A 25679-nucleotide genomic window follows, 5' to 3' on the forward strand; every position below is an offset into this window, starting at 1 on the left:
ACATGCCCTTGACCGGAATCGAACCCGGGACCTTTCAGTCCGCAGACCGATGCTCTACCGCTGAGCCAAACCGGTTTCGGCCAACATATTTTCTTAATCAGTCCCCTTGTATATGACCAATCTCCTGTTGCTGCTGCTTCTGACACCCACTATGTGGGTGCCTTTGTCACCTTACTTAGCCTCCAAAATCCCATATCATGCTGCTACCCTATTTGAACACCCTTCTCACTTCAGGCTCTGATACCCTGCACTGGGTTGCTTTCCTCACTTCATTTGGATTCCAGCATCCTCTGCAGGGCTACAAGGCTGCCATATTCCTGTATGGACATCCTCTTTATTTTTCTAGGGGAGGGCTCTGACATCCTCAGTAGATCACTGCTGATTCTACTACTCCATCTTTTTTAGCCACCTGTTTTGTTTAGCCTTAACTAAACTGAATACAGGTTTTTCTTCTTGTAAAACTGATACTCTGTACTTATGAAACAACAACTCTTCAGTTTCCTCTCTCTCCCTAGACCAACATTCATTCTACTTTATTTCTGTGAATCTAAGTACTTCAAATATCCTACATAATAAAAGGCTAATATGCAAATCAGCTGACCGGTGGAATGACTGGTCACTATGGCTTGCACTGATCACCAGGGGGCAGACACTCAATGCATGAGCGTTGCACTCTGGTGGTCAGTGCACTCCCACAGGGGGTGGGAGCAGACCTAAGCCATCAGTTGGACATCCCCCAAGGCTTTCAGACTGTAAGAGGGCACAGACCAGGCTGAGAGACACCCCTCTCCCCTGCCCGAGTGCACAAATTTTATGCACTGGGACTCTAGTCTCATATAAATAGAAATAGAATGAATAAGATTTTCCTGAAGTAGGAGAGGAGAAATGAAGAAAAAGAGAAAAGAGAAGACTAGAATATGGCTGTTGTCAGGCATGTGATCATTTAGTGAAAAAGGAAGTAGTACATATGGGAAAGTGAGTTTTTGGTGAGTAAAGGTGTTGGGATAGTTCTTAACTTTAATAAGAAGACTAAATTTTAAATAAAAGGAAAAAGAAAAAAACGATTGATGGTGATTCATTTTATACCATCCCATACTTATACATAAAAATATATCCATAATAAGAAGTTAAAAAATTTACTCAGAGAGCATATGCTAAACTGAAATTCTCGGGACCAGGTCTACTCAAATTCCTATGTGATAGAAAGCCCAGGATTCATCTAAACTTTACATTTGTTTTTTGAGTAATTTTGTAGTCACTGTCTGTTGTACTAGGGATACCGTTTTATCAAGGTCAGGGGGCACAAACCTACAGAGCCTTTACATATTCACTGAGGTAGACCAAGTGCTTGGATGTGTCTAGGAGCTGAGAGGAAAATTAGCCAGGCAGATGGAACACAGTATCTACTGGCTACCCAACCAGATTTGTGCATAATGGAAGTTTAGCAAGGGCAGAATATACTTTTAGAGGGAGATAGTGATTAAGAGTCTGTGTGCAGATGTTCAGAGGAGATCCAGATAGGCAGACAGCACCACTGAGTTCTAAAAACAGGTGGCAAAGCCCATGTTTCAAATTTGTGCTCATAACTGGAATTGGAATAAAGAATTCATTTATTCAATTAATTCATTCATCTAACCTGTACTTATTAGTGCCCACTGCAGTAGTCCTATACTTTACTATGCATAAGAATTATTGGAGAGCATGTTAATACATACTGCAGATTTGCAATACTCCCTCCACTAAATTTGGTAGGCTTCAGGAATCTGTGTGCTTAACAAACATCTCAGTGTTTCTGATGAGGTACTTCTCTGATCACACTTTGACACAATGTCTAGTCCACTGTGTCCTGGCCAGTGTACCAATGTAGAGGGAGTGGGGGAAACATTGTGGCTAGAACTTTGTACATGGGGAACAGAATAAAAAGGAGTTGAGTTAACTGGAATCAGAAGTGAAGACAAGTGCTAATAATCTTGCAGTATATACTTATGTTAAACTTGTACAATGTCAATTATATCTCAGTAATGCTGAAAAAGAGTGAAGGCATGCGGTGGGGTGCTTCTCCTTCCGCATCCCACACTGAAGGGGAGAAGGATAGGTTCCTGAGTGAAGGAGCTGGGGATTGAGAAAAAGAAACAGACAAGAGACAGGATAGGTTCAAGCAGGGTGCTGGGTGGAGGCACACTCTGATGAAGGGACAGCCACCCTCACCACAGACAACACAGCACATTTATTGATTTCCAAAGGGGGGTTTAAGGTCACAAGGAGTTTCTTATGTGCCCAGGTCTTATTCGTGGAGACCTGGGTAAGTTCCTTATTTTTTGGTACAAGGACGAGATTTAGCATATCAAGACCTGGGTAAGTCAAGGTCCTATTTGTTCCTCATTCCAAGCACTTGGATAAAGATAAGAAAACGGTACTGATTACCTCCTTTGGAAGGCTGTTTCCGGGAGATTGCCATTCCAGTCACCTCGGACTCAGCTGACATTAATTTAAAGGTCATCCATGTGCTTTTCCAAGGGGCCCTCTGCAAAGGCAGAGTGACAAATCTTATGCCAGAGGCTTGGGATCTCTTCAAATTGAGTGGATTTGTAATCTGGTTTCTAAAAAGAATTTACTTCTGGGGGCCAAGTGTTTGTAGCTAGAAAAATAGGTGACCTATGGGGGAGGGCAGAAGAATAAGTAAGATATGACTTTTATAAGAGGTATAATTAATAGAAGAAAAATAGCAACATCCTCAAATATGACCACTCTAGGTATTCTATAATTATATCACATTACAACTGATAGTCCTTCCTGGTCCTATGAAAGTGTTGTGGATAGGTCTAATGTTTCAAGAGGGCCGGTGCATGACATTTGCGCACTGGGGAGGGGGTGTCCCTCAGCCTGGCCTGCACCCCCTCACTGTGCGGGACTCCTTGGGGGATGTCTGACTGCTGAGGAGGAGGAAGGCTCTGGCTGAGCTACTCTAACCACTAGGGGGCAGCTCCTGCATTGAGTGTCTGCCCCCTGTTGGTCAGTACACATCATAGTGACTGGTTATTCTGCTGTTCGGTCAATTTGCACATTAGCCTTTTATTATAGAGGATTCTATGACCCTTTCGCATATGTAAAAGTAAATGACAACAGACTACCCCAGCAGTTGTTTTCTAGGTCTCTAAGTAGAAATAATGTCAAGAAATGAAGAAGTTCGAGGAGTCATGGAAGTGTTGTTTAAAGCACCAGGCATCACTGAATGGTAGGGAAAGTTATGAGGAAGAATTAGTCTCTTCTACAATGACTTGACTGGAATTGTTCTTTTGAGCAAGGGCCTCATGCTGACCTCAAAGGACAGACATATAGCCTTAGGCTCTCTCTGACCTCAAGTCGTTCTTATCTTTCTTTCTTTGATCAGCCACTGCATCTTCAAAATAGAGGAAGATGTAATTTGATATAATTAAAAGAGGTATATGTGAAGGTGCTTCCTTTTTTTTTTTTTTTTTAATTGATTTTAGAGAGGAAGGGAAAGGGAGAGAGATAGAAACATCAATGATGAGAGAGAAACGTTGATCGGTTGCCTCTTGCTCGGCCCACACTGGGCATCGAGCCTGCAACCCGGGCATGTGCCCTGACTGGAATCAAACCCGGGACCCTTCAGTCCGCAGGCCAATGCTCTATCCACTGAGCCAAATCAGCTAGGACTGAAGGTCCTTTCTAGGCCATAAATATATAGTGTGGTGAATTTTGTGTAACAGAACTCTAAAAAAAAAATTCATCCAGACTCCTAAAGTTTATTGAATAGGCATTCCACCTCTATTTCATTTTACCATTTAAACATATATTGATTCATGCCTGCCATATGCAAGGTTTTGGTCTTAGTTCTTTTTTTTAAATTAACATCCAGTAAAATTAACTTTTTTTAGTTTATAGGTCTAGAATACTAACATATGTACAGGGTGGCCAAAAGTAGGTTGTGTGGAAAAAGACATGAGGGTTATGATGGTTATAATAGCTTTATTAACTCAAAAGAATAGTACAGTGCATCTGTAAACCTGCTTTTGTCCAGCTGGGTGGTTGGTTGGTTGAGTGTCTCTCCATCCACCAAAAAAGTTTTCACTGGCGGGGGTGGAGTTTGATTCCTCTTTGGGGCACATACTTAGGTTTTGAGTTTGATCCTTGGTCAATAAGGGGGGCAGCTGATTGAATTTTCTCTCTCTCCCTCTTCCTCTCTCTCTAAAATAAAATCAGTGAAACATACTCAGGTAAGGATTTAAAAAAAACCACACCTACTTTTGCCCTTCCAATAAAACTTTTCTTGTTTTGAGGCAGACCATTCAGAGACCCAATTTTCCACTTCTTTGTACGTTTTGAAGTGCTGCTCAGAAAGCGTTTGTGCCATCGATCGAAACAAGTGGTAATCTGAAGAAGCAATACAACAAAATAGCATACATATCAAATTGCATATATATCAACATATATGTAACTCCATCTATTGAAAAAAATCCACATTTTTAACCGGTACACCTAGTATATAGATTCATTTAACTACTGCCTCAGTCAGGATACAGAACAGTTTCATCACTCCCTCCCTGCGCCCCCTGACCCACTCCCTAAACTCCCTTGTATTATCCCCCTGTCCCTAAGTTCTAAGAACCATGATATATTCACCCTCCCTTTAGTTTTTTATTTTTGAGAATATCATTTAAATGGAATCATACAATATGTAATCTTTTGCTACTAACTAATTTGACTCAGCATAATACCTTTTTAAAAAAATATTTTAAAAAGAGAAAGGGGGAGGGAGAGAGAGAATCAGTGATGAGAGAGAGTTACCTGTCAGCTGCTTCCTGCACTCTCTCCAGTGGGGACAGTGCATGTGCCCTGACCAAGAATCGAACCGTGACCTAGTTCATAGGTCACTACTCAACCACTGAGCAACACTGGCTGGGCAGCATAATACCTTTAAGATAGTTTTCATCCAAATTGTTGAATGTATCTTCAGCATAATACCTTTAAGATAGTTTTCATCCAAATTGTTGAATGTATCAATAGTCTACTCTTTTTTATTCCTTAGTTGTATGGATTGTATCACATATTGTTTATCCATTTGGGTTGTTTCCAGTTTTTTCCTGATTATAAATAGCGCTGCTGTAAATACTTGTGTATAGGTTTTGTATGAACATAAAATTTTCATTTCTCTAGGGTAAATACCCAGGAGGGGAATTACTGGGTCATATGGTAAGTTTATGTTTAACTTTATAAGAAATTGCCAAATTTTTCCAGAGTGGCTGTACCATTTTGCCCATAAGCAGCGTATGAGAGTTTTAGCTACTTTGCATCCTTGCAAGCATTTGGGATTGTCAGTATTTTTTATTTTGGCCATCGTAATAGGTATAAAGTATTATTTTATTACAGTTTTAATTTGCATTTCCCTAGTGCATGCCTCAGTTCTTAATGATTTTATCTGTTGAAATCAAACAAAAGTAATCATCAGAAGAGTGATCATCAGAATGATAAGTCTAAAATTTAACCTTCTATGGAAGACTTTGTGAATATATTAAAAAAAGAGTTCGTATTAATGAATGTTCATGGGTTTTCAGTGAAGTTTTCTGAAACCTGTTTACAAAGTTTCAAGTAAACCCTGTGACATTGAGAATGAAGAGTGACTTTAGAGTATTTCTTTTTTTTTTCTGGTAGCCTTTGCTCTTATGTAGAACACTTGTGGACTTGTGGCTTTTAATAGTCTGAGAAGATAGGCAAATGGAAAAGAAAAATATCTGGTTATCCTATAATTTTTAAAAATAAAGCAAATTAAGTGAGAAACACTCATGATCATCATGATCATAATCAGCTGTTTACTGATTGCCTATTCCTGGTAGCATAGGTCAGTGGTATAATTTTGAATAACTTGCTTATTCAGGGAAAGAATTTAGATAACAAAAGGAGGGCATTCTTTGAGTAATATATTTGTTTGGCCCCCTAATACTTCTCCCTCCCTCATAAATTATCCCAAGCAGCAGTCTGTATTATATGAAGCAAACCAAATGATTGCTAAATAAATATTTAGTGTTTATTATTGTTGGTTAGTAGCTTGAGTTAATATGGAAGAGTTCTGCTTTTTTTTTTTTTACACTTTAAACATGTAATCATGATCATTGGTATGTTACTTCCATTTTATGAAGCTGGAATGTAATTTTCTTACTTTTAATGGCTGTAGAGGTTTATAGTTATTGAATCTTTGATGTTGTTAGGCATGCCAGTACTTTTTTTTGTTATCAAATTTTCAGTTAGGAAATAGCCTTCCAATTATAACTTGTTTCACTGGGAATTGAGACAATGTCTAGTAATATATTGCTATAGAAATAGACTGTCAAATGATGACTCAGATTTAGTGTTCAGTGTAATTTAGAAAAGGTGACTTAAGTAGAAGAACATTGGTGCATCTGTTTTTCAAATTGCAATTAATTGTAATAACAGCTTATAAGATCTACATCATTTTCCTTTGGATTCTGTTAAACTTCACAAATTTTATATTATATGAATTAAAAATGGACTGTTTAAAAGTTAGTCAAAAGAATTAATCAAAAAGAATCCTGCCTTATCAAATCATGCTTCTAAAGATTTTTCACACCCTCCCGTCATATCCAGGTAGGGCGTTTTTTGTTTGTTTGTTTGTTTTGGTTTGGTTTATTTAAATATATTTTATTGGTTCTTTACAGAGAGGAAGGAAGAGAGATAGAAAGTTAGAAACATTGATCAGCCGCCTCCTGCACAAACCCCACTGGGTATGTGCCTGTAACCAATGTACAATACATGCCCTTGACCAGAACCGAACCTGGGACCCTTGAGTCCAAAGGCCAACGCTCTATCCACTGAGCCAAACCAGTTTCGGCAGGTATGGCGTTTTTAAAATAAAAAATTTATTTATTTATTTATTTAAATATATTTTATTGATTTTTTTTTTTGCTCCCCTCCCTCCCATACATACCCTCCCTCCCTAGAGTTTTAAGTCCATTGGTTGTACTTATATGCATGTATACAAGTCCTTCGGTTGATCTTAAAAAAATATTTTTTTAATGAGTTTTTTTCAGAGTTGAGAAAACTATTTAGATTTGTAATTTTTTATTATATGGATACAGTTCTTTTAGCCAACACATCCCAACTGCATTAAAAAGTATTTCTTAAGTATTCTTAAATATGTTTTACCCATATCTCGTGGAAAAATATAATCTTTTGAAAGCATTCATGTTAAAAAGAATTAGAAATGATGTTTATTTCATTTGGACCTGTTTCTTTTAATGTGTCATTAAAGTGTAGGTATACTAAATAAGAATTCATACTATATGATCAACTGAGACTTTGATTTAAATATAAGTTGTACATGGAAGCCTGTATGAGATACTATATATTTTTCCTCCAAAGAAGCTTCTTTAAATGGTTCTGTTAAGTATAAGAATGTTCTGATGATTATCTTTTTAATTAAAATGAGAAATCTTTGTTTAAAGTGGCATTTCTTTTTTACGGCCTGTTACAGTCTCTGTAACAATCATTTCTTAAGTCTGAACGTTTTATTTCCAGGAATCCATTTATATAAAACTATGTTTAGACTTAATTAAGGAACGGTTCTTACAAAGCTTGTAAATAGCCAGGAAAAAAGGGACCGAAAATAAAACTGACATTCACATTTAGCAAAATGATTGTTACAAGGTATGTAATAAGCTATAAAAATACAATAAATCCCTTTTTATAAGAGTTCATATTTTCTGATCCTTGTTTTCAAGGGTATTTAAGAAAAATACCAAAGCTCTGCAAAGTGACATCTGTTTTGCTGAATAGACTAGTGGTAACTTATTTTGTCTATAAATGACAATACAGGAGTTCTACCTGTTTTCTTTGAAATACCTTGTAATTATTTAGATTAGAGTGTAAATTTTACATTGTGCCACTGTGAAAACAAGACCTGGTTCTCTTTCTACTTACACTGCTTTCTAAAAGTCACAAAGCATTGGTTAAGTTGCTTAACTGCTCTGAGTCTAATTTTTCTCAGTTAGAAAATAGAGTTAATAATCCTCTTTCTACTTTAAAGAGTTTGTGAGGACTAAGTGAAATTATAAGTAGTGAAAATATTTTGGATATTATATAGGACTGTGAACATCAAAGTTTTTTTTTGTTTTTTTGTTTTTTTTAAATCTCTGACCTTGTGTGGTGGAAGTAGTAGTAATGATAAAACAACAATAGTTAAGAGCAGCAAACACATAACTCAGTATGTACCAGGTAGGAGTCTAGGCACTCACTATATATGAACTCATTTGGTCCTCTCACCTTAGGTGTATCATTACCTCTGATTTCCAAATGTGGAAACTGAAGCACAGTGAGGTTAAGTTACTTTTGAAGAGGGATATGGATAATATCCATCTTTTTTCAGGTCTACTGAAAAATTGTGAGAAAAGCATAATGGTTAGTCATATACTGCTCACCTGGATTTGATTTTTTCTCTATAGTTATACTTTTCTTTCTAAATCATTTGAGAGTTGCAGGCATCATGATATTTCACCTCTGCTTCAGCATGGATTTCCTAAGAACAAAAGCGTTGTCTTTTATAACCACAATGCAAGATCCCACTCAGGAAATTTAACAGTGATAATATTTTTATTTAATATGTAGTTCATATTTAAATTTTCCCAATTGTCACAATAATATCCTTTACAGATTTAAAAAAAAATACTCAATCCAATTACATGTTGTATATATATATATATATTTAGATTTCTTTAGTCTCCTTTAATTTACACTAGTATCCTAGTCTTTTTATTTATGAAATTGACATTTTTGAAGAGTCCAGGCTAGTCTTACAGAACATCTCTCATTTGGATTTGTATGATTGTTTCTCCATGATTAAATTCAGGTTAAAAAAATTGGCAGGAATATATGTTATGGTTTCTTTCTCAGAGCATTACATCTGAAGGTATATCTTGTCAGTTTGTTCCTTTATTGGTGATACTGTTTGATTGTTTTATTAAGGTTGTGTTCACTAGATTTCTCTATTGTAAAGGTATATTTATAATTAATAAGTGTGCAGTGGAGTGAAACTTGGGAACTGTAAATATCTTGTTTCCCAACATTGTTTATTCCACTAGTTTTTAGCATGTTTTGGTGATGATTCTTTTGTAATAGTTTTAAAATCTGCCCATTTATTTTTAGGCTGTTCTAAATCATTTTTTGTTTCTCCATCAAAATTGTGACTATTTCTGATTTGGGGAAGTCATTGTGTAGATTTTATTGTTTTCCTTTTTGATTTTGAACTTAGACTAATTAAAATGGCATTTTTTTACATTCTGATTTGCACGTTATATGCTTGATCTTTTTTATCTTTAGTGGAAAACATTGTTAAGCTGCCTAAAGAATTTAATTTAGGATGTAAGGTTTTGTAGTACTACTAAACACTGTGTCAGAAGTCCCCAGGGCGGGGAATATTAGGAGGTGGGTGAGGTCTATGTTTACCATTCAGTATGCCTGGGTAAGGCCTGAAAATGTGCATTCTGACTAGTTCTGGGACCACAGTTTGAGAACTATTGTGGCTTCTCGAAGTCTTTTTAAGGCAATATCTTGCTTATGTTATTTGAGCCCTTTTCTATTTGTTTGCTTTCTCTGGTAGACAGGAGTAGTGTGGATATAGTATAGTGGAACAAGTTGATGTTTGTATTAGTTGATTTTGACAAATGTAACAATTTGGGAATTGGCTAAATTACTGAATAAGATCTCATTAACCTGGCTAATCCAAAATTGACTGTTTTAATGAAAATGACTATAGGCTATTTTAAAACTTATCATGGCATATATATTTGTTGAATTTTCTTTACTTCACTTAATGAAATGCTGATCCCTTAGTTTTGACCAAATTGGATGTTCACAGTGGTCAGTTTGGGCTTTCACTACTTAAGTGATCGCTGCATACATCTCAGCAACTTGATTCTGTTCAATCTGTGTACGTATTTAAGCAAGTGGCACATTTGTTATATCATAGAGATACTTTTGCTTCTACAGAATTTGGCCAGTTAGCCATCCTGCCTTGCTTCTCCCATTAGAAATACTATAAACATCAGAGAAGAAAGGATGACGACCTTAATATTTGCTTTCCAGACTAAATCACAGCCTTGAAGCAGTTATTTCCTTCTGAATAAAACGCTCAATTTCACGCCTTGATTAGTGCTAGTATGGGCAGGTGGATATTTATTTTATGCAGCTAAACTGGTCTATTTTTGCAAATTACTTGCCATTCAGCAGAGTTATAATTTCTTATGAGTAGTTGGTGGTAAATTATAGTTCTCATTAGTAAGTTTGTGTATTTTATTTTTTTTAATTTTTATTTATTTATTTTTAAAATATATTTTATTGATTTTTCACAGAGAGGAAGAGAGAGGGATAGAGAGCTAGAAACATCGATGAGAGAGAATCATCGATCAGCTGCTGCTTGCACACCCCCCCACTGGGGATGTGCCCACAACCAAGGTACACGCCCTTGACCGGAATCGAACCGGGGACCTTTCAGTATGCAGGCTGATGCTCTATCTACTGAGCCAAATCGGTTTCGGCTGTCTGTGTATTTTAAAAAAATATTTATGAGGTAAGAATTAGTCACCAAATTTTGGCCAGACTAGGAGTTGACTAATAGTTTTTTCCCCCCAAAGGTTTGGGGATTAATGAATTTGGATTAACAGCCCCAATTACTACTAATTACATAAAGCTGTAGGAAAGAGTGAAATCTTGTGTGTTTTTTTAAAAATATATTTTTTATTTATTTTAGAGATGGAGAGGAAGAGAGAGATAGAAACATTGATGATGAGAAAGAATCATTGATCAGCTGCCTCCTACACTCCTCCTCCCCAACCTACACAGGCACACACTGGGGGTCGAGCCTGTAACCAGGAATGTGCCCTGAACTAGGAATCGAACCGGGATGCTCACCCACTGAGCTATTCCAGCTGGGTGAGATCTTATTTTTAATTGACATGAATATGTACTCAGAATCTAGAAAGAGTGATGCCTGATGGACAGACCAAAGAACAGATTCTCTTTTTATTGATAAATAGAATATATTATTTGAGTGTTTAGAGAGGCTTAAAAAGTAAGATGATACATTGAGAGCAAGATACAGATTTTGAAATTGGAGGGTACTATTGAACTGAAATTTTAATTGTTTAATTGAAGCCAAGAAGTTAAAAAATTTTATTTTAAAACAAGACTGACTTTTATGGGATTTGGATTAAGAGAAAATATAATGAGTCAGAAGGAAGGCAAAGTTCTATTTCCTTAATAGGTGGGTCAGTTTATTTGCCTTAAGTAAAATGTCAACGAATTTGTGTTGGGTTATAGGTTTTAGAGTCAGAAGGGATTATCTAATTTAAGGCTTTATAAACTTTTTTATGACCTCATTGAAAATCTTTTGTATGTCATGAGATCCTGTCCCCAGACATGCTCATGCACATATATATTTTATATGCAATTTCAAGAGATTCAGATGTACTTTTATTCTACCCATAGATCCTAGGTTAAAACTCTTATGTAGCCTTATTTTAATGTTGTTATGTAATGTATTTTAATTAAAATATTTTGTTTTTTTTTAATAATTATCATTCTACCATAACTAATTATGACTGTTTTAATAAGTCTGAGCTTCATCATAAAATGTCATTTTGAGGAGCTAATGAAATTTTGATTATGTTATTTGGTAGTATCAAGATTTGTACATGCCGAAACCGGTTTGGCTCAATGGATAGAGCGTCGGCCTGCGGACTGAAGCGTCCTGGGTTCAGTTCCGGACAAGGGCATGTCTTTGTTGCGGGCACATCCCCAGTAGGGGGTGTGCAGGAGGCAGCTGATCGATGATTCTCTCTCATTGATGTTTCTAACTCTCCATCCCTCTCTCTCTTCCTTCTGTAAAAAATCGATTAAAAGAAAAAGATTTATACAGAAATGGCTTGGGTGGTAGTTATCAAAAATCCTACTGAAATGCCCTGTTTTTAATTTTCTCATTCCCCTAACTACCCTGGCAAGCAGCCACAACTTATTCCTGTCATTGATGATGGAATTTTATTTGTCAGGGATGTATGGATGGACACACTTAAATTCTTTGATTGGTTATACTATTTGCTTGGTTATACTATTTCTTTGGTAAAACTGATAAAGGCAGAAAGATCCTTGAAATATCAGAATAATAATATCAACAATAATTAATATTCTGATATTTCAAGGATCTTTCTGCTTTTATCAGTTTTACTAAAGAAATAGCCAAAACTGGTTTGGCTCAGTGGATAGAGCGTCGGTCTGCAGACTGGAAGGTCTCAGGTTCGATTCCGGTCAAGGGCATGTACATTGGTTGTGGGCACATCCCCAGTAGGGGGTGTGCAAGAGGCAGCTGGTCGATGTATCTCTCTCATCGACATTTCTAACTCTGTATCCCTCTCCCTTCCTCTCTGTAAAAAGTCAATAAAATATATATATTTAGGAAAAAAAGAAAAAGAAAAAAAGAAAAGAAATAGTATAACCAAGCAAATGCCCACCAAGGTCCATTTACCCCAGTGAGTATACTTTACACCAAGAGCATTGGGAACTTTCTGTCAAGGTTAACTTTAAACACTTTTAGCATGTTCACTTATTTATACCTGCAGTTCTGGGAGGACTGGGAAACATTTATCATCTCTTTTTCTTCATTTTCTTAAGGTATTACACTGGGAATGCTGTTCATCTACTTAACTTGTTCAAGAAATAGTGGTTCATGATCATTTGAAATCAGTAGTATATTATACTTTGGGCAAAAGACGTTGTTTGGATCATAGAATATGAATCCTTCCTTTTATTTTTATTTTATTTCTTAAATATATTTTTTATTGATTTCAGAGAGGAAGGGAGGGAGGAAGAGAGAGAGAAAGAGAGAGGGAGGGAGGGAGGGAGGGAGAGAGAGAGAGAGAGAGAGAGAGAGAGAGAGAGAGAGGAGAGAGAGAGAGAGGAGAGAGAGAGGAGAGAGAGAGGGGGGGAAAGAGAGAGAGAGAGAGAGAGAGAGAGAGAGAGAGAGAGGAGAGAGAGAGAGGGGGAGAAAGAGAAACATCAGTGAGAGAGAATCACTCATTGGCTGCCTCCTGCATGGCCCTACTAGGGATCAAACCTGCAACCCAGGCATGTGCCCTGACCCGGAATCAGAAATTAAACTACGGACCACTGAGCCATACTAGCCAGGCTAATTCCTTCCTTTCAAAAATGAGCAAACTGCCCAGCCAGCGTGGTTCAGTGGTTGAGCATCAAGCCATGAACCAAGAGGTCCCTGGTTCCATTCCCAGTCAGGGCGTATTCCTGGGCTGAAGGCTTGATCCTCACTGGGGATGTGCAGAAGGCAGCTCATCGATATATCTCTCTCACCAATGTTTCTCTCTATCCCTCTCCTTGCCTCTCTCTGAATCAATTAAAATAAACAAATTTAAAAAACTAACAAACAAAACTAACTCTTACCTTAGGAACAGAGAGGAGAAAGTAGTAAGGTCCTCACCCAGAAAGAGTAAGGGTTAAAATTCTTACCACTTTGGGCCAGGTTATAACACTCTTGGTAAGAGTGGCAAAGGCTTGTCCCAGTAGCTTGCAAGTCCCTATGGAATATATGACTAGACATGTTAGATCAGGGCAGGAATAGCAATTTCACCTGTGAGTTTCAGTAGGTTTAACAGCAGTAGCACATCTGAATGCATGTGGCTGCACAGCTGACTGCGCCTTAGATGAAGTCAGAGGCTCTCTTGTAGGGGTATGCTGGATGAGTCATAGCTGTTACCAAAAATGCTAGGCTGCACATGCACAGATAATCCAGTCCTGTCAGAATGCCCACAGAAATCCAGTTTTGAGAATTGCATGATTCCTATGATATCAGTACCTAAATTTACATTATTGTACTGTAATAAAATCGCCTCATCTTGCCTAGGACCTACTAGCTTCAGTTAATTTAGAGGCCAGTGCAAATTTGGGTTTTTCCTGAGGTCCGCTACCAATACAACAAACTAAGGAAAAGTGGAAGCAGGGTTGGTGAGCTTCAGTATACAATTTTAGCCCAATTTGTTGCTTTAATTTTGATGTAAAGGCCTAGGTTTTGAATCACAATAGTCCTAGTCTCTCTCCTTTTCTTTTAATACCCTCTGTGCTGCTGTTCCTCCTCTCTCAACCCTTCATCTGAGTAGTGTAACCACCCTTTTGCTCCAGCTGTGTTATTTTCATTATCATTGTCTTTGAGTTCCTTATTGCAGACCATCTTCTTACAGTCCTTTAAAAAAGTGGCAAAAATACAAATTTTAAAATTGTTATTTCAGAATTTGGAATACTAGTGGATTTTTCTCTCTAAAAAAGTGAACTTAAGGCCCGGAGCGGCCGGGCCCGGAGCAACCGGGTCCAGAGCAGCTGGGTCGGGTGTGGCCAGGCCTGTAGTAACAACAGTCAAGTCCAGAGCAACTAGGTCGGGAGCGGCAGTGACCAGACCCGGAGCAGCGACTGCCAGGCTGGGAGCGGCCAGGCCCGGAACAGCCGGGTCTGGTGTGGCCAGGCCCAGAGCAGAGGCTGCCAGGCTGGGAGCGGCCAGGCTCGGAGCAGCGGCTGCCAGGCTGGGAGCGGCCAGGCCCGGAGCAGCCGGGTCTGGTGCGGCCAGGCCAGGAGCAGCGGCTGACAGGCTGGGAGCAGCCAGGCCCGGAGCGGCCGGGCCTGGAGCAACTGGGCCCAGAGCAGCCGGGTCGGGTGTGGCCAGGCCTGTAGCAGCAACAGCCAAGTCCAGAGCAACTAGGTCGGGAGTGGCAGTGACCAGACCCGGAGCAGCAACTGCCATGTTGGGAGCGGCCAGGCCCGGAGCAGTGGCTGCCAGGCTGGGAGCGGCCAGGCTTGGAGCAGCGGCTGCCAGGCTGGGAGCGGCCAGGCCCGGAGCAGCCGGGTCCGGTGCAGCCAGTCCCGGAGCAGCGGCTGCCAGGCTGGGTGCGGCCAGGCCCGAAGCAGCGGCTGCCAGGCTGGGAGCGGCCAGGCCCGGAGCAGCCGGGTCTGGTGCGGCCAGGCCCGGAGCAGCGGCTGTCAGGCTGGGAGAGCCAGGCCCGGAGCAATTGGGCCCAGAGCAGCCGAGTCGGGTGTGGCCAGGCCTGTAGCAGCAACAGCCAAGTCCAGAGCAACTGGGTTGGGAGCGGCAGTGACCAGACACGGAGCAGCTGGTTGTGGAAAGAACCAGAGCAACAGAGGCCAGGCCTGGAGCAGCCTGGCCCAAAACAGCTCGCTCCTCACCTGCCCCTGCCCCACGGCTGCCTCTCAGACATGGCTGGAAACTTTTGCGGGAACTTGAGGGTCTGCTGAATCAAGTGATAAAGGCTTATATCTGGATGTGTTGAGTTAGTATAGTGCTGGGGTGTTGATCTGTGAGTGCCTTGGGTGGGGCCTGGATGAGGCTGGTTGTTCTATTTGGAAATGTCTTTTGTGTGAAGTGTATCATTGGGCATGTGGAGGTATTATTGATATGAGAAAATGCTAAGTAACAGATTTGCTATCTGAAAAGGGATTTACTATCGGGGAAAGGGAGGGAGGAAGAGACTGAACATAAACTGTGCACCAATGGATGAGGATGAGGGGGCAGAGGGTGGGGTGGGAACCTGGTGGAGGGCTGAAGAAATGAGGAACCTGTGTAATAATATGAACAATAAAGATTGATTAAAAAAAAAAAAAAAAAGTGAACTTAAGAAAATGTTTGTGTTTTAAAACACCTTAAGCTTTCTTTTGATCCCCAGGTTTGGTTAAATAAGTCATATTTTTCAGTTTGTTGCAGCCACAAAGTTTATTAAATTATCTCAGCTGTGACTAAAATTAAAATGTGCTTGTTATATTAATATGTAAAAGTTAGTTCTATCTTGTAAAAATACTACAATATTTATAAATAATCTTTTGTATGCCTCTAGGGAACTAGGGGGATTTAGTAATATTTTGTCATCAGATAGTAATATTTCCATGTTTTGTTTGTAAGCAATAAATATGTATATGTATATACCGTGGGAGAGGTTTTTAATGTATCTTTATCAACTGATCAAAGGGCTAACAGATCTGACCTTAGTGATTTAAGCTCTTAAATTAAGATAACATTTTGCATATACAAAGTCCTGTTATAGCACATACTGGTAAAACAAATGCTTGTAAGAAATTTTTTTTTTTTTAACTTTCATGTCTCAACATGATGGTCCTATTAATGGATACGGTGATCGTGAAACCAAATTTTTTTTTAGCTTTTGTACTGCTGGTTTACAACAATAAATGCTTTTCTTTTATCTTTTCTATGAATGTGAATTTAAAAAAAAATATGTATATATATATATTTTATTGATTTTTTACAGAGAGGAAAAGAGAGGATAGAGAGTTAGAAACACTGATGAGAGAGAAACATCGATCAGCTGCCTCTTGCACATCCCCTATTGGGGATGTGCCCGCAAGCAAGGTACATGCCCTTGACCGGAATCGAACCTGGGACCTTTCCGCAGACCGACGCTCTATCCACTGAGCCAAACCGGTTTCGGCTAAATGTGAATTTTTATACTCACTTTATACTATAAAACTTTTTAAAAAATATATATATTTTATTGATTTTTTACAGAGAGGAGGAGAGAGGGATAGAGAGTTAGAAACATCGATGAGAGAGAGAGAGACATTGACCAGCTGCCTCTTGCTCACCCCCTACCGGGGATGTGCCCGCAACCAATGTACACACCCTTGACCGGAATCGAACCTGGGACCCTTCAGTCCGCAGACCGACGCTCCACCACTGAGCCAAACCGGTTTCGGCTATACTATAAAACTTTTGAACTGTATAAACTTCTATAGGATTCCACTACTATGAAAAACCTTGAATAAAAGGTAAAGATATTCAAATGGAATTTGCCTAGTATAAAACCCACTAATCTTGGATGTGGTATTTCTAACAAATGATGTTGGAGTACCACAGCAGCATAGGATAGAACTATCTTCTTTTTTAAAACATTACATATTTTTATTGATTTCAGAGAGGAAGGGAGAGATAGGGAGACAGAAACACCAATAATGAGAGAGAATCATTGGTCGGCTGCCTCCTAGTGGGGATTGAGCCCTCAGCCCAGGCATGTGCCCTGACCTGGAATCGAATTCTGACCTCCTGGTTCATAGGTTGATGCTCAGCCACTGAGCTATCTTCATTTTTAATTGTTCTACTTTGGACGGGTATTAATGGACACTTTCCCACAGCTCCTAACATGATGGTATTGCTATCTTTTGCTTGGGGAGGTTTGTACAAAAATCAATCACTAAATGGTAGACAGTCTTTAGATTTTAGCAGATATCAGGTTTTTAAAAAATGTTTGTCTTTGTGTGAAGTCCCTATCAAAATAACTCTTCCCTCAAAACATTTTAAAATTGGTTATCATATTATTTAAATTCTTACATAAATTCTATTATTTACTTTATTCCTGGGTAATCCAGTGTCCTTAAGAATACAATCCTAAAATAAAGTTGTTACATATTGGACAAAGGCAGAATGATTGTGTTGTTATGGCAACTCAAATGGGGAAAATGAAAACAGCACAGATAAACTGCATCCTGTTGTCATAGCAACCATAGTTGTGAAAATGATTAAAGCTGGTCTAGAAAGGATGTATTGCAGGTTTAGTCCATTGAAAGTAAATAGTGTAAGAAAAGGCAGAAAGAATTGGTTTTAGACAAAAGTTAAGTCCCTCTGGCACTGCAAGTTGCTAGTACCACTGCATATATGTAGACAGATTCTGTCCTTTCTAATTATATTTCAACTCAATTTTATTGCCTCAGATCATAATGATGGTAGGAAGGAAAGAAAAATGTAATATGAAAATATTGTAAATAACGAAAGATTTTTTTGGTAACCAATTTAGAGAGAAATTGAAGTTATAAAATTTTGTTACTAAAAGTATATTTAAAACAATAATAGCATGTTTCCCTCCCTCCCTCCCCCCAATTCTCACCCAATGCTTTATTTCCACAACCTCTTTCTGTATTATTTTCATCTTAACTGTTGAATTTTGCAACAAAAACACCTAATGTCATGTCAGTTTATGAAAGCATTAAGGGCAACATTATGATTGCAGATGAACAGATGGATTTGATGACAAATGATAAGCATTCAGTAGGTGTGAAGAAATTTACTTTAGCCATATCTTTCAAACTTTCTCTGTAATCAAAGCTTCTTAGTTGTTATTTTAAGTGCCATTATTTTTTTTTCTTTTAACTTCTACTTGCCCACCATAGCAAAATATTTCATCCTAGTGGAGTGCAGACATGTTAGGAATAAATCTGATGAAAGCGGTACTCTTTGTTCAGCATCTGGCTGCTCGCACAGGTTTTTGTGGTAATGAAATCAGCATCTTTGTATTAGAGTATTGATCTGCTGCTTGGTAGGTACTGTGTAAAAAAAGTATCTCTAACAATGTATTAAAGTGATTTAAGAACAGTTTATGTTACAAATGAGGTGGAGGAAGATGGAGTTCTGCAAGACTGGACCATGCTATAAATAGCCATAAAAATGAGGAGTTTTTCTAAAAACTGTGGCGTTGAAATTCTCATATTTTCTTCCACATTAATTGCAAATAGTTGATCACTACCAGAGCATGAGTACACTAATGCCATTACTCTTCTGCCTTTTAGTAGAGGTTTTTATATTTAATGTTCTTGTGTTATAGTTGAAAACTATGGTGCAAATATAAATCAGCTATGAGAGATATTAACTGACCATAAGAACGGTGTTTTAAAGTAATTGTTGAATATTTTAAGTCAAAATCCAAATATTAATGTTGACTTAAATGTAAGTTTCATAAATAGGCTCCTCACTTTAAACATTGCCCAATTTTGTCTGACTAACCAAAAACTCCTTTTATTTAGGCACTATAGAATTATATAAAACTGTCCTTTTATATAGGCCCAGGGCATGAAATTCATGCATGGGTAGGGCCCCTAGGCCTGGCTGGATCAGGGCTAATTGGGGCCTTCTCGCTGCTGGCCGGGGCCTCCCTTTATTCTGTGTCGCCCCCTGGTGGTCAGGGCACACCATAGCAAGCGATTGAACTCCCAGTTGAACTCCTGAGGGGACACTTTGCATATTAGCCATATATATATATATATATATATGTATATGTATATGTATATGTATATGTATATATGTATATGTATGTATATATACACACACACACACATATAGATAGATAGATAGATAGATAGGCAAGAAACCTCTTTTTAAAATACATTTTTCTTTATTATATTTTAGAGAAAGAGAGAGAGAGGGAGAGAGAGAGAGAGAGAAAGAAAAATACCAATGTGAGAGAAAACACCAATTGCCTACCTCCTAAACACACCCCAACCAGGGAACTGCAACTTGGGTGTGTGCCCTGACTGGGAATTGAACCAGCTACCTTTCGAAGCAAGGGACAGTGCTCAGTTAATTGTGCCACACTGGCCAGGGCGAAACCTCTTTTTAAAAAGCAAAAAGATATGGGGGAAGAGAAGGGAGAACTAAAAATTTTAGTTTATTTTGAAAGTTTTGTAAAATAGTCATTTCCTTCTGTTTAATACTAGTAGGTCGTATCTGACTCATGTGCCTTAGATCAGACATACTTGAGTTCAAATATCCAGCAAATACTTCAAAAATTCTATGAACAAGTTAGCTAACATTTTGTAAAGGAGTTGACAAATGAAAGCTGATCATCCTGTTGTGTCTAGATGTTGTAGCATCACTGGGATATAACCGTGCATGGATATGAATCTCCTTTTTTTCCTAACTTTTCTTGGAATAGTTTTTAAGGCTACTTTGTAACCTGTGAAAATGTTTATATTAAAATCTAATGCACTGATTTTTAGGCAGGTGTCTAAAAGTGGGGCAGTATCATCAGGTTGTGTACATTTACTAGTTTATCATCGTGGCTTGTGATAAATTAGATGACTGGATACTTGATTTTCTTGGAAGAAAAAAATTTATTAGATATAGTCATCATTCCCTATTTCACATTTTTTGTCACATTTCACTTGCTTTAGAAATATTCATTTTGGATCCTTCTTGTGAATATGTGACTCTTAATACTGATGTCCTGAGAGAAAGGAGAATTTCTTATCTAACCTAAATAATAACCACACCATCACAGAAAATATCCTCACAACATATCAAGCAATCAAATAGCCAATAAACCTATTCTCCTGCTAAATTCCATAAACTACATGGGGAGGGCAGATAGTGTTCATTTTTGTTACTTACCAGGGAACATGACACTTGATCTTTGAAATGGTTATTTATTTCATATATTGTAGCTGCCAATCAGCCAGCCATTTGCAAATAGTGTAGTAAACACACTGCTGAAAATGAGTTTATTCTCTGATGGTCTGTGGTGCCAGGGAAGCTAGATATATTATGGTTCCATTTATTTATGTAGTCATTTGTTCTCTTTTAATGAGCAAGTAATTTTCTTTTCTCTACTCCTACACAAAAGTTAAATTAAGGAGTACCCAAGAGGGCTGGGATACTTGTTTGCAGTCCTTAAAATAAAGGGAATTCTTTCATGAGAATTTCCCTCTCAGTTAGGAGAAAGCTCCAGATAGCTCTCACTTTTAAACTCTGCTGGAGCAAACAAATTTGTATAGAAGTCTAAAGCGAGGATTTGTCTCCTTTCCCCCTGCCTCCCAATCAAAGAATTTGATTCTCTGGCTTCTTTTGTTATTTTTTTAGCCTATGAAGTGAGGGATAAGAACTCTGATCCCTCATATGGCAGCTGGCTTGCTTTAATATGTGGATTGCCAACATGACACTGGCTCCTGTTGGGTCATACTAACTGCTATGAACAAACGTGTGAATCCATACTGGAGGGGGGGGGGGGCGCGGGGAGTGTTGCCAATGCCTTTCATCAAAATGGGAGATGGCTTCAACTTCCTTTTAGCCCTCTAGTTACAACCAAGCTCTTTTCCTTTTCTCTCTTCTCTTCCTTTCTCTCCTTTTTCTTTTGCCTCCCTTTCTCTCCCTTTTACTCTCCTCCCTCCCCTTTCAGAAATACATAAAGCCTAATCCTGCCATTGAGACTGTGATCTTCTGAAATTTGTGTGTAGGCCAAACCCACATCAAAAATTGTTGTGTAACCCCACAATTCCCAGGCCTCAGCTGGTGGCCTAGTTATTTCAAATAATATTTAATGCAGTAAATTCTAGGGCAATAAAAAGAATTTAGACAGTACCTTAGAGCTTATTGCAATGGGATTTGACTTGATTTTAATAAAGTGAAATTCCAGTATAACCAAATAATTTCTTTGTGGCATGATTTAAAAGGCCTTTTAGGTAAAAGTATAGGAGATTGAATGTGTAAAACCTAATCTAAGATAATTGCAGTTTTACTCTTACCAAGAAGAATGAGAACTTCAAAAATCTAGGAATTCTCTTTACTACTTAGCATAAGGTGATTTTTAATAATGGAGCAGAGAAAATGTAAGTGAATATCTTTACATTTTGTTCTGTTATGGGGAGAATAAAGATACCACCTGGCCTTATGCATAAATTTGTTTACTAAGTTGGTTCATTTCCTATAGATGGGTATTAAAAATGACTTTTTTTGGAATAGAAAACATGTGGCATATACATATTATTATTATGCCCTGCTGCCTGCTAATGTTGAATATTTTATGTGATGTTAAAAAAAAAAGAGAGAATTGCTCTTTCCAAATTCAACAATCTTACAATAAAAATTGGCCATGACCAAATATTTAGAACTTATTATATTGATACAAATGAAAGAAAATAAAACACAAGTATTTGGTAATTAAGAAAAAGTGGTCATAGTCTCGTATTCTGGAGTACTTATCTCAAGCCAGTAACTTTTAAGATCTTTTGTTTTCTCTACTGAAGCAGAGTAGTGAAAATGTTTTTGTAGAAAGTTATGAAAAAACGTCTATGTATTAATTTGCTTTGGGTCATTCTGGTCTCTCTGGTAAATTCATAATTAGGAAGGCCTTTTTAAGACTGTGCTCTAGTCTCACAGGTATGCAGCTACTCCATATCTGGTAAATCTAAATTCATATGTGAGGAGGTTATGTTTTTTTAAAGCATATTATTTACACAATTCACTGGAATGGCTCCTCTGGAAGTTGGGTGGCTCTGTTATGTAATTACGTACTTAGTAACCCTGTGCTACACAGCAGTAGAAATTCAAGTAAGAATAATTTACTGCTTATGCATAGTTATTAGAATTTTAAAGCATTTGTTTGTTCAAAATTCTAGTTTATCAGAGTATTATATTTGACTAATTACATACTTAATACATAATAATAAATAAAATTTATTTTAGAGAGCAGCCAAATTTGAATTTTAATCATTCTAAATAAGCATCAGGAGTTGCTTCCTCTTCTCCCCCTTCACTTTTATTTAAAGGGATTTCCATTCCTTTAGTTCAGATTTTGTGGTGAAACTAATAATTTTATATAAAAATCCATATTAGAAGTATTATAGATGGGGTAAATCACAGAATTATGGAATTCTATTGTTGTAGGGTACTGTTAGAAATATTTTAATCTACTCCATTTTACTATTGAAGAAGCTGAGTTGCATAGAACTGCTCAAGATCTTAGAATTGGTTTGAGGACAAGTCTGCATGAGAACCTAATGTGTTTTGTTTTGTTATTTTTAGTCCTCTACCCAAGGATATGTTTAGAGAAGGAGAGAGCAGCTGGTTGCCTCCTGTATGCACCGCAACTGGAGATCAAACCTGCAACCTAGGTGTGCCCTGATGGGAATTGAACCCACAGTTTTTCGGTGTATGGACAACATTCCAACCCTCAGCCACCCAACCAAGGCACGAGAACCTGATGTCTTAACTTCTGGATTAGTGTCATACTTCCTCTCCGTCGTCATGCTCATTCAATAGTTTATTTCACCAGGGATTTCTTGAACTCCTCTGCTGTGTACAACAGTGGACTAGGAATCTAGAGATTATAAGAATAGTGAGTTTATGTAGTTTAACAATAATGACATCAAACTAGTGATATTTTACTTTTTAATTCTTATTTATCTAGTGTTTTCCAATGACTATAAATGTTAACGTGGTGGCTAACCCTTTACATCTAATTTTTCTAATAGGTTATAATCTCATTAAAGGCAGGGGCCATTTAGTTCTCATAAAGTTAATTCAGATTCTTATTTTTGAAGACTTAAATTGAAAAATTTCCCCAAATATCTATGGCATTTTGGAATAAGTGTAGGTTTCCGTAGTGTCTACTCTGGGGACAATACTCATTTTAGAACTGTATTTCTGTCTTCAAGTACTATTGGTTTCAAGTAACAGATTGCCTCATTCCCCCTTAAGCCAGAAGGGGCAACTATTATATTTTAAGAGATTGGAGATAGCTCTCGGAACTGAAGGGGATGATGTGCAGTCAGGTACCACAAAGACATGGAGCTAGACTTTGGAACACCTTGACATCTCAAGGCAGCACCCTTGCATTCCTGGGATAAATCCTACTTTGTCGTGGTATATAATCCTTCTTATATGTTACTGGATTTTATTTGCTCATCTTTTGTTTAGGAGTTTTACTTATATAATCATAAGGAATATTGGTCTGTCATCTCCTTTCCACTTAGAATCCATCTAATGAGTTTTTAAATTTCAGTTCTTTTTTATTGTTTGTTTTTTTGTTAATCCTCACCCAAGGATATTTTTCCATTGATTTTTAGAGAGAGCAGAAGGGTGGGGAAGAGACAGAGAGAGAAACATCAATGGGAGAGAGACACATTGATTGTTTGCCTCCTGCATGTACCCCAACCAGGACTGGGGATTGAGCCTACAACCAAGGTACGTGTCTTTCAATCCTCGGACCAATACTTTATCCACTGAACCAAACTGGCTAGGGCTGGTTTCAGTTCTTAAATTTCCATTTAGTTCTTCGTTGTATCTGTTGTTTCTTCAGTCAGACTTTTTATCTTTCCATCTCTATCAAGAGTGTGTGTCCTGAGGTATTGGAATGTCTTATGCTAGTTACTTTAAAATTGTTGTTTCTAAAGGTAATTCCATGTGCCAGGTAATCTGTGCCAGTTTGGTATTGGCATCTGCTGATGTGAGTTGAGATCCCTCCTCTTTATTGCAAAGTAATATTTGGATTGTATCCTGGAAATTTCTAATATTGTAAGGCTGAGTTTTGTTTAAATCATATTGAAAATGTTGATGTTTTTGTTTTATCAGGCTCTTAACCCAATTGAGATCAACTTACAAGTTCAAATAGCCTTCTGTTGGATTGTGGTTTTAATATCTATCCCACTTTTAAAGCCTTTGCAATGCTATTGAAATTTGTTCCATGTGTGCGCCACCCAGTGACTAGTGTGAGATCTAGATGGAAGTCTATCATGTAGTTCAGTTCTCCAAGACTTTGGCTTGCTTCTTTGGGTCCTATCCATATATGTGAAGCTTGTGGGTGAGCATAGGAGTTCATAAATTACTTTATGTGCTTCTCCTCCTGAGTTCCTCCCTCTCCACTATCTCCCCAGTACTATCTACAGTAGTTCCCTGCCACTCTCCCTCTCCTCCCCTTCCAGCCAGCCAGCTGGACCCGTACTTAACCTGCTCTACATGAATAGGTACTGCATCTGGGGATAAATGATAAAAGGATGGAGAGGGGAAAAAAAGCAATGAAGTTTTGCCTCAGCCTGTTAGAATCACAATTCCTCTATCAGAGGGAGTTTTCTTCAGAGCTTTTGGCTCCTGTGGGCCCCCCTACTTCTACAGTGGCTTTCATTAGGGGATTTTTAGAGAAAATAAAGAGAACTGTAAAAGAAAGGAAAATGGAAGATTTTCACCCTTCTCTGTGTATTAGGATACTTCTGCATTCCTTGGGCCAGAACTAGAAGGCTTTTTCTGGATCTCTGTCTTACACTGGTATCTACTTTTGGGTTTCATGCTGTAGAGTAGGCTGGTAGATACAGAAAGAATTTTTTAAACTATGGTAAATTTACTGTTGGTTCAGTGTTGTGTTGAAGTCTTTGTCCACAAACCACTCACTGCTATTAACTTTTCAGAGTACTCGAATAGCTGCACCTTGCATTCTGTCCATTTTTAGTAGTTGTGTTTAGAGGGAGACAGAGGAGGGAGTGTGCTTATTCTTTCCTAACTGGACCAGCATCCCTTCTAGTTGCTTTTTATTATTATTATCTGTTAAAAAAAACACCGTGTGTGTGTGTGTGTGTGTGTGTGTGTGTGTGTGTGTGTGTGTTTTAGAAAAGAGGGGGGAGAGAGAGAGATTGAAACATCAATGATGAGAGAGAACCATTGATCGACTGCTTCCTGTATGCCCCACACTGGGGTCCTAGCCTGCAACCTGGGCATGTGCCCCACCAGGAATAGAATGTGACCTTCTATTAATAGGTGGATGCTCAACAACTGAGCATGCTGGTTAGGCCTCTAATTGCTTTTTGATACTAATTTATAGCTCATTAACAACATGTTCACAAGTTTAGTCCTTTGAAATTTGTTAATACTTTTAAGCTCTGTTTTGCTAAGTGTAGCAAGTGTGGTTGAAAAAAACTGTAGTTGTTTGATACAATATTCTAGATAAGTCATTAGGTCAAGTTCATTAATTGTGCTCTTCAATTATTTTTTTGTTTATTCTGTCAAATAGCTGAGTGAGGTGTGTTCACTCTCAAGT

General features: G+C 38.0%; 1 protein-coding gene across 14 annotated transcripts in view; it reads left to right on the forward strand.

Annotated features, from left to right (window-relative positions):
• The window catches only part of BTRC (beta-transducin repeat containing E3 ubiquitin protein ligase), a 150595-nt gene that overhangs the window by 7793 nt on the left and 117123 nt on the right, over positions 1 to 25679 (forward strand). For 8 of the 14 annotated variants that reach the window (XR_006741714.1, XM_036437881.2, XM_036437877.2 and 5 more), the window contains exon 2: positions 5179 to 5214. The exons of the other annotated variants lie outside the window; for them this stretch is intronic. Coding sequence is in view for 7 of the 8 variants with exons in the window: in XM_036437881.2 (XP_036293774.1) it covers positions 5179 to 5214 (36 nt within the window). In the remaining variant the exon portion in view is untranslated. The remainder of the gene's footprint in view (positions 1 to 5178; positions 5215 to 25679) is intronic. 14 annotated transcript variants of the gene reach the window in all.

This window comes from Pipistrellus kuhlii, unplaced genomic scaffold (genome assembly GCF_014108245.1).
Source record: "Pipistrellus kuhlii isolate mPipKuh1 unplaced genomic scaffold, mPipKuh1.p scaffold_m20_p_15, whole genome shotgun sequence".
Taxonomy (NCBI): Eukaryota; Metazoa; Chordata; class Mammalia; order Chiroptera; family Vespertilionidae; genus Pipistrellus; species Pipistrellus kuhlii.